This window comes from Frankliniella occidentalis, unplaced genomic scaffold (assembly GCF_000697945.3).
Source record: "Frankliniella occidentalis isolate FOCC.00 unplaced genomic scaffold, Focc_3.1 Scaffold680, whole genome shotgun sequence".
In the NCBI taxonomy this organism is placed as follows: Eukaryota; Metazoa; Arthropoda; class Insecta; order Thysanoptera; family Thripidae; genus Frankliniella; species Frankliniella occidentalis.
In genome coordinates, this window is record NW_026267793.1 from 37,749 (window position 1) to 47,239 (window position 9,491).

The 9,491-nt window shown below is 49.1% G+C and overlaps 1 protein-coding gene across 2 annotated transcripts; it reads left to right on the forward strand.

The window, feature by feature from the left end:
• The first annotated feature begins 781 nt into the window (after nucleotides 1–781).
• On the forward strand, nucleotides 782–6,099 carry LOC127751664 (formin-J-like). Of its 2 annotated transcripts, XM_052275594.1 has the most exons (10): nucleotides 782–952; nucleotides 1,118–1,334; nucleotides 1,600–1,695; nucleotides 1,795–2,331; nucleotides 2,433–2,766; nucleotides 2,893–3,258; nucleotides 3,366–3,428; nucleotides 3,517–3,743; nucleotides 3,830–4,038; nucleotides 5,186–6,099. In XM_052275594.1, exons 2-10 carry the CDS (start codon nucleotides 1,237–1,239, stop codon nucleotides 5,971–5,973), a joined length of 2,718 nt encoding a protein of 905 aa, XP_052131554.1. In that variant the 5' UTR covers nucleotides 782–952; nucleotides 1,118–1,236; the 3' UTR covers nucleotides 5,974–6,099. The 2 variants fall into 2 exon arrangements, with proteins under 2 accessions (XP_052131554.1, XP_052131553.1); XM_052275593.1 differs by having other exon boundaries at nucleotides 1,600–2,331.
• The last annotated feature ends 3,392 nt before the right edge of the window (nucleotides 6,100–9,491 follow it).

Sequence of the window (9,491 nt, forward strand, 5' to 3'; positions counted from 1 at the left end):
GAAGTGTTCATACAGCACCGTGTCAAAGGTCCTGCCGGAGCCGTCCGGAGCACCTCTGCGCTCTGCCGCACGCTTCGCCGAGGCCGCGCGCCCGCGGTTATAATTGCGTACCAGCTAAAGCAATTGCATTGAAGAGATGAAATTATTCGTACCGTGTAGACTGAGCGCAGCTGCGCTCCCCCGTGGTCAAGAGGCCCGTGGGCGCGCCCGTCACCCAGCAGGGCTGGCTGCACAAGCAGGGCAGCGAGGGGCTTATGCTGTGGAAAAAGCGCTGGTTCGTCCTCTGCGACTACTGCCTCTTCTACTACAAGGGTGAGTGTAGGGATTTAAATTTTCCGGAGAAATACATGTGAGAAAAATCTCCGAGAATTTCAATTGTTTCCTAAAAACTTGAAAAGACTGGAAAAATTAAATTTTTCCTATTTTCTCTGCTCTGGAAAAATTATTTTTTTTCTATTTTCTCTGGAAAAATTTCGAATTTTTCCGGGAAAACTTGTGAGTGTCTGTGGTGGGTTCAAAATTACGCGCCACCACCGTGGTGTCACCGGGAGGGAAGGTGCCAACTGTGCCAACCCCCATCTCACTCGCGAGTTCTAGTGCCGCCCAAGTCGAGCCGCCAGATGAGTGTCCGCAAAAAAGATGTAACAGAATTTAGCCTCGTATTCGAAATTTTGTGAGCTGTGCATAAATTTAAAGTATAGTTGGAGTCGAGGTTCCTCTTTTCAGAGGTTGGCGCTCTTACATTTTTGCAGGTCCTTGACCCTAAGTTCGGTGGCTTTCTGCTTGTTGACAATTTCTTGCTCGTTTAATATTTTCATTTAGAACTGTTTTGAATTGAAAAAAGTGCATTGTTGCAACTTATCTCAAACAAGAAAATATTCAGTTTTCATTTTTAATTTTTTAGCCAATTTCGTATCGGCTAAATACCTCATTCAGCACATCTGATATGGAGGTTAGCAATCTCCCAAAATCTTTGCGTGTAAAACCACCTAGTTTTTTGGTTTTTTCATTGCAAATTTTGTAACTCATTTTATTACTCAGCTAGATTTACTTTCATTACGTGTTAAGTTAATTCTCATTCGTAGTATTAATGATTGGATTTTTTTGCGTATTTCAGGACCAGAAGAAGAAAAGCTGCTTGGGTCTATTCTGCTTCCCTCTTACACCATATCACCATGCACACCTCAAGTTGATCGAGTTTACAGGAAGTTCAGCTTCAAAGCAGAACACGCCAACATGCGGACGTACTACTTTGCTGCTGACACTCAGGAGATTATGCTGCAATGGATGCATTGCATGAGCCTTGCTTCTGTCTTGCAGGATCGACCAACTAGGTAAATTTATTTTGTTAAACCTTTTTCTCGTGCTTTCTCTGGCTCTTTTCTTGAGAGGGTAGCAAAGCTAAGCTTGAAACACAAACTTTTTTGTGCTGCTCCCAGAGAGGAATCTTATCAAATTGATTATGACACTATTCATTGGTATGTACAGTATGTATAACCTGCTCAACGAATAATACAAACCCTGTGTTGGGTCTATCTCTATCCTGTACTTTTCAAACCATTTAATACCTCAACTAATCTTATTCGTTGATTATTTTAGCTATGAGGATCCTCGTGTGATCACTCACCAACCAACTAATGCTCAACACAGTCCTGGTGATGAAAGTGATGCTGGATTTGGCACCTGTCGACCAAGGTTAGCTGTTTCTGGAAGCATGAATGGATGGCAGAGCCCCCTTCTGCAGCAGCAGCAACAGCAGCAGCAACAACAACTTAATGCTCTTGATGATCGTAGCTTTCATCATCACCTGTATGCCAATGCTCCGCCCAAGCCTAGGCGCCTGGCTAATGAAGACATGGGCTCCTCCAGCGAACAGTCACCGGAACATCACCAGAATTTAGGAGCACAGCCTCAGCAACCGCCTCGACTGATGCAATCGAACTATCAGTTCAACCCAGCTGCAATGCCACAAGTCCAGTCACGCCTTGTTATGTCCCCTAACAATGCAGAGCGACGGACTCCTGACACATACAGCCGTCCTGCAGGATCAATGCAGGCCACTCTAAACAATAAAGTCAAGCCAACTGATTATGAAGACATCTATAATAGTGAACGGAGGCAGATGGAAAACCAGTCATGGACTAATAAGTTTGGACAGCAGGCCTATCTTCAAACTGGTGGCCAGAGCGCAACTATTATTACTAAAGGATATGAAGCAACTTACAATTCACGCCCTGAAGAAAAGCAGCAACTAACACTTCTTGGACAGAGTCCTCGTAAACAACCACCAAGGCCACACAGTGCTGATTTCCTTGATTATGATGCTCGCAGGTACATACTAAAGCCATAATATAATTTTCACAAACAATTTTTCTCTGCTTCTAAAAAATTTGAACCCTTTCTTTTATTCTTTTAATTTGTTTATTTTGCAGACATGAGGATGGCATGGATATCACCAAAAGTCCAGAACCACAAGTAAGAGGGTCCAGATCTCAGCTTAATTCGCAACCCCCACGTCCAAAGTCAAGTCTTGATATCATGCGTGATCCTGACAATCTGTATTGGTCAGAAGAAGGCTATGCTCAGAAAATGCGTCAGTCAGCTTATCTTCTCCAGCAGGGCCCTGGTGGTGCTCTTCCCAACCCACAAGCCCCCAGTCGTAGTAATTTCCCATCCTTTTCAAACATGCTCCAATCCCAAAGCTCCTCTAGAGTCGCTGAGCTTGCTGCTAATCGAGTTCTCTCCCCCTCTGCTGAACTTTTAAGGGTAATTAGAAATAATACTTGTTTTTTGAACAATAAGAGAAGAGTGCCCTTCCCCATTGTCTAAAGCAATTGTGAAATTAGTAAAAGCCACATTTAATAACAACGCGTTTTATTCCATGTTCTTTAGGAGAGTGAACAGCAGCACATTTTGAACATGCAACGAAGACAACAGCAGCTTCTTGAGGAGCAAAAGGTATTACAGCAGCAGTTAGAGTACCAGAAACAGCAGAGCCAGCAGGAACAGCTGCAAAGGCAGCAGATTGAGGAGGAAGAGGAGCGACAGCTTCTATCATACTATTCAGAGATGCAGTCGCCAATGACACAACAACCTTTCATGCGATCAGCCAGTGCTCGACTTCCTCGTCAGAAATATGACAGTGAGAGGGATGATGAGGAGGAAGGGTTCAAACAGAGAAGAAATAGTGGAAGTGGCAGTGGACTGTATTCTCACAGGCGATCAGGTGCTGAGTATGGAAGTCAAAAGTTTCAACAGGTTTGTACTTAAATATCTTAACATAATTTTAAAAATTAAATTCACAATTGGATTTGTCTGTGTCTTATGGTGTAGAGAGTGAGTTGCAAATGTTTACTTGTTAACAGTACTCTGCTGTAAGCACCACACCAGACTTATCCACCCCTTCCTCCCTAGAGGCAACTACACCAGTTCGTATTCCTCTAGTGGAAACTGATTTGCTATGCACCTTTTATGTAACATTAGAGTTTTTAAAAACTTGTCTTTTATGTTCTTCAGCGTGAGGAGTCAATGAAGCGTCTGCTGGAATGGAAGCAACGCATGTTGCAGTCTCCTCTGGCACGCAAGCCGTCTGGTTCTGCAACAAGAGGTGTAAACTCAGCCCAAAACCAACTTTCTAATTATTATAAGCAGCAAGCACTACGTGAACTTGCTGATCAAGAGCGTAGGGCACAAGGCTTGTCAAGGCACCTCAGTCAAGATGCACTTCATGATGGGCCTTACAGGTTGGTAGTCTGGTGTAGATTTGTACTTTGCCATAGTACAGTATGAGTGACACATTTCTATCATTATTGTGTGTTACCTTGAGCAGCTCAAAGCTAATGGATATGCAAGCTCTGGTGGATGACCAGGCAGGATCAGTACCTTGGAGCACTGAAATGCTAGATTCCCAAGAGGCTGCAGATTTCCTTGCCCAGAAAAGTCAGGAAGATTCTGGGAAAATGTCTCGGAGTCGAAGTCAAGATGGGCGCAGGTCTTCTGCATCCAATAGATACACAAGTTACTCCTCAGATGAAGACAGTAAGTTTTATCTCTAAGACCCTCAAGCTTCTTTTAATATATTATCCAAAGTGTTTCGTGTTGATGAAGGTTTATGCAGATGGTTGTGATCAAGGCACTACAATTTTTTTGCATCTGTCTGACTCAATTACTGTATTTATTAATCAGAGGCTCATTTGAAATAAATGAAACAGCCTCAACAGTATGACTTTTGACTTTATGACTTCAAAAATGTGGTGGCTGGCCAGAGGTGTGCGTTCGTGGTGTATGGTGTGTAGTTTAACCCTGTTGTTACAAACTCTAATTTTTGTGTGTTTTATAATGGTGGTTGGATGGCACTAGTTGCATGATTTGCTTTAATCTGCCAATTTTGCCTTGCGAACTGTTCATCTTTAATTTGCCTGCATGATAGTTTGTTTTTTTCATCTCAATGGATTTTTGTTGTAGTAAGAGCATGGAATGATAAAACTTTACTCAATTATAGTTGATATGATGTGGCCAAGCTGATGTACTGCATGTCATTTACATGAGCATTTGTGAAAGGCCATTGTGCAATATAATTTTCTTCCCTTATTTACTTGAGATATATGACCAGACTTATATCCACATTGAAGTTACTCAGGTACTGATACCTGATCTGATTCTGTGCAGTCATTTCTGAATATGCTAATCTGAGCTCTTTTGCATGAATGATTTGATCATTTACATTTGCCATTTAAAAGAAATTGAACTTCAAATCCTGTCCATATCTAAGTGGTTTCTTCTTTTTTAAAAGCTCTTTGAATTAAATGGTGAATAATGAATAAGTGTTTAGGACTAGATAGTGCATCATACTGAATATAAATTTAATTATAATCAATTAATTGGTTCTTATGTGCTCAAATTGACTCAAATCCACTAATTGTTTTTAAATTGGGAATGAACTGTATGTTCCTTGTAACATTTTATATATTTAAATAGTGTCTTTATTCACCGTTCCTAACTATTATGGCTCAAACATTGAAGTTGCTTGCCGTAAAGGTTGTAATCTTTATTTCTTTAATTTGTTTCAACATGCAAAATTCTTTCTTTTTCTCCCTGAATGATGAAAGTCGTGGTTTAGTCTTAACTGTGTACATGACAGGTGGCCCTCTCTCACTTTGCACTTCCCTGTCTTTGTCACTTGTAGTTGGAGACGCCCGTGAGTCCCGCAAACGGTCCCGGAGACCATCCCAGTCAAACAGATCAAGGCGCAGCAGTACTGAGGAGAAGATTTCCCGGAAAGCTGTGTCTTTTGAATCCCCCACCGGTGGAGAAGAAGCACGGAACAATTTCCAGCATGGAAACAGTCAGTTAGCTGACACTGACACATCAAGAGATATCAGTCAGAGAGGATATAATGAATGGAATAATACGGTGGAAAGGCTTAGTAATATGGAGACTTCCTCAAGGAGCATGGAAAGTCACCGTGGACTGTATGAAGACCGGTACTTCTCTGGGAAGTGCTCTGACAGTGGTTATGATACCCTTCAGAATGGAGTAGGATTCAATACTGGAACTGATACGCTTCACAGAAGCCATTTAAGATTAAAACCACAAGGACTGGAACAACAACTGAGTCCACAAAAACATTCATCTTCCTGTAATTCTGAAACAAAACTGGATGAAACAGCAATCGTCAAGGAATTTTCATTTCAGTATGTGAAGAATAAAACGCAAAACAATCCTAATTTACTAGAAGGAACTAAATCTCTGTCTAGAAATTTAGTTTCAAATCGAAAAAAAATGTTTGAGGACCAGCTTTGCCCAAGTGGAGGTTCTCAGGGATCATTAGAATATTTAAATGAAATTCCTGAACACCAAATTCGCTCAAGATCAATTCTGATCAATTTTGTCTTTGGTGACGATTCCTTCAAGGAACTAAGGAACCAGTTATGGAGGAACCAAAGTACCCCAAATCTGTCAAAGATCTACTAGCAGACTTTGAGAGGAAGTCAAAGTTAGCTAAAGAGAAAGCTGCTGAACTCGAACGGAAGTCTGAAGAAGAAGCAAGGAGATACGTCTTCAGTGACACTGAAACCTTAATGTATGACACCTCAAGTGATCCTGAACTGTTGACAGAGCCTTCCACCCTCAAAAATCGCCGTTTTGCTGTTCAGTCAAACAAATTTCCCCATGAAGAAGAGGAGGATGGCGAAGTTGCAGCTGCTCTTGGGAGAAGGGAACAATTTGTGAGTGCCTGTCGAGACTTGGGCAAGAAGAAAGGCGATGACTACAGAGACTCCAAACACTTTGCGATGCCGACCGCCTCGGACTGCAGCACCCCCCCTCTCCCCAAGGCCGCCGAGGAGAGGATCCGGGAGTGTCAGACCCCCGACATGGCGACCATGCACACCGCGGAGGCGGTCAACAACGAACAGTTTCAGTTCAGCGACCAGGCCGCGGAGGAGCACTACCTGCCCATGACGCCCTCCAAGAGGATCCCCTCCGACTCGGCCATGTTCAGCCACTCCTCCTCGACGCTGTTCGAGACGGAGGAGAACTCGTACGTGGAGATGACGACGGGGGGCCTCTCCCGGTCGCTGCTGGCGCCCAATGGCGGCGGCCTCTTCAGCCCGGGCTTCTCCGGCAATGCCAACAGGAACATCCTGGCCGGCAGCCTCCTGGCCCCGGACAGCGCGTTCGGCACGTACGGCGCTGCGGGGCAGTCGCACTACGAGCTCATGTACCGAGGCGGCCACGAGCCGCTGTACATGGAGGTGAGCTCCACGTCAGACCTGGCGGCCTCCAAGCAGGACGAGGCGCAGGACCTGCCGCCCCCGCACCACGCCCGGCAGTACAGCAACTGCTCCGCGCACCGCGCTACTCCCACCCGCACGCCCGACACTCAGTCTATGGCCAACGAGGACACCATCTTGGACAACATTCCGCCTACCCCGCCGCGGCTCAGCCTCCCGGACATCCTCAACTCGTCCACCTCCTCCTTCCAGCAGCAGAAGACGTCCATCAAGTCGGAGAGCTCCGACGCGGACGACGAGGCCTCCAAGGACCTCGACTCCTTGGACACCTCCCGACACAAGCGCTTCAGCCTCTCGGACACGTTCAGCCCCGCGTCCTACTACCTGGGGGCCAGCCTGGGCGCCAGCCGCGGCCCCGACCGGGGCAGGGCGGCCACGGACATGCCGCCCTTCTTGGGGGAGGCCAGCAGCGCCAACGAGCACCACGAATTTTCTGACAGCGAGCTGGTGTCGCCGCCGCCCATCCCTACGAGTCCGCCGCCCCTCGACGACCTGGACACGTCGCTGGACATCCACGACTCTTCGCTGGACGTCGCCAACAAGAGCAGACTGTCACCCATCCACTCCAAGACCAACAGCATCGCCAGTCAGTCGTCGGTCGCTGAGCCGCCTGCGCAGCAGCAGCCTGACCCCCACGGAGGCGGAAGCAACGGCGGTAGCTTCGACCAGGGCTCAAGGTCGACCACCACGTCCGCCATGGCCTCGGTGGGGGCGGGGGCGGAGCAGCAGGAGCGACCCCAGTCTAGGGCAGGACCTCCAGGACCTCCGCAGGAGGCGCGGCAGGAACAACCGCAGCAGGGCGACCACCAGGGCGACCACCAGGGCGACCAGCACGGCGACCAGCACGGCGACCAGCAGGCGGGCGCGCCGTACTACTACTCGGACCTGCGGCGGGACCAGGGCGGCGCCGAGGAAGCGGCCCTGGCCGCGGGGGGGCTGGCGGCGGCCGCGGAGCGCGAGCGCAGCCTGGCCGCGGCGCGCACGCAGAGCTCGGGGCGTTCGAGGCTGCAGCCGCTCAACAACCAGCGCAGCAACAACCAGCCCCAGCGGCGGGGCGAACGCACCGACGCCCAGCACCTCGACGTCAAGCGTAACGACGTGGGCCGCAAGGTGAACCCCATCCGCAGCCCGTCGGGGGGGCCGGCCAGCGCCGCAGTCCAGCCTGGTGAGTGGCGGTCAGTCGGGGGCCGACATGTGGGAGGAGGACACGCTGTGGCGGGAGAGCCTGCGCCACGTCAGCCTGCGCCACGTCAGCCTGCGCCACACCCGCTCCCTCGACAACCTGGACGACGGCCCCGCCGCGCCGGCCCTCCGACTCCGACCACACCCACGACGCCGACCTTTCCAGCAGCCGCCGTGGCCCCCGTGGCCATGAGGGCTCCCCGTCCTGGGGCGCTGTACGCGAGTGCTCGACGGCGCAGCGAGCCGCCCAGGGCACAGCCGGGGCCCGGGCGCAGCGCGGTCGCCAAGGCCGCCAAGCACTACGAGGACTACCGGGAGACACGCGCCCCGCCCGACGACCGGGACGACGGCGTGCACTACGAGCGGCTCGCCAGGTTCACGTCGGAGAGCCTCGAGCGCACGCGGCGAGGGCAAACCTACCTGGACGGCTACGTCTGGGACGAGGACCAGGAGACGTTCAGGGTGCAACAGCAACAGCAGGAGCATCAGCAGCAACAGCGACACCAACCCACCAAGAACAGCAACAACGTGCCCAAGATGAAGCCTTTTTTAGAGATTGGCCCGCCTCCGTCCACCCAGGTCCAGGTCCAGGTCGGTGGGGGGGCGGGGTCACATGCTCGGGGCCGCTCGCGGGCGTTCACGGCCGAGGCGGAGCAGTCCCAGTCCGTGGACCAGCGTCAGCAGCGGCAGGCGGGCTCAGCACCAGTGGGTACGTGATGCACAGCAACGGCTGACGCAGGGGAACCAACTATTCATTTTTATTTCTGTGTACTTGGCCCTAACTTTGATGTATTCTACAAAAAACACCCATGCAATTTCATTCCTAATTTGCACATTTCTGTAGATATTTTTCTCACATTCGCACAGATAAATGTATTGTTCCTTACACAGCACCTTTTTTTGGTTGCACATTCACCCAATTTTCTATGATTTTAACGTTACCTTGTCATTGTGGGTCTTTTGTAAATTTTGCATTGCTGCAAAGTAGAAATGTGTGCTGGATCTTTGCTTTCACAATAACTGATATCATTGTGTGTGAGTTTGTGTGAGTTTATATTGGGCACTGAAAGTTTGTATTTGCTTCCGCCCTGGGTCTAAATTTGATGACTTGCACGAGAGTTAGATCTTAATACTGCAGTAGGCTTTAAAATATTTAATTTAAACTGATCAAATATTATCATCAGATAGAGGAGGTAGCATTGCTGTACGCACTTGAAAGTATCGGATTGCTTTCTGATATTTTTTAAGAGTAGCCATAAGATACATGACACCATACACCACGACCACACCCATTCATGTGCCAGACGCCGGGCCCAACAGCATCAGTCTGACCATGGCTGTTTCATTTCCTGTCCCATAGTGTCCATGTCCCTGTCAGCAGCCGGCTCGGCGCGGGATTTTGTGGGCCAGGTGCCGGGGCTGGGGCAGGGGGCTGGGCCTGGGGCTCAGCCAGCAGCACCTGGGGCTCAGTCAGCCGCACCTGGGGCTCAGCCAACCGCACCTGGGGCTCAGCCA

Coding starts and splice junctions, on each gene's coding strand:
- LOC127751664 (XM_052275593.1), top strand. CDS start 1,237: ATGCGGACGTACTACTTTGCTGCTGACACTCAGGAGATTATGCTGCAA. Junction 1,335..1,599: donor TTGCAGGATCGACCAACTAG/GTAAATTTATTT, acceptor TGATTATTTTAG/CTATGAGGATCCTCGTGTGA. Junction 3,744..3,829: donor CTTCATGATGGGCCTTACAG/GTTGGTAGTCTG, acceptor TACCTTGAGCAG/CTCAAAGCTAATGGATATGC.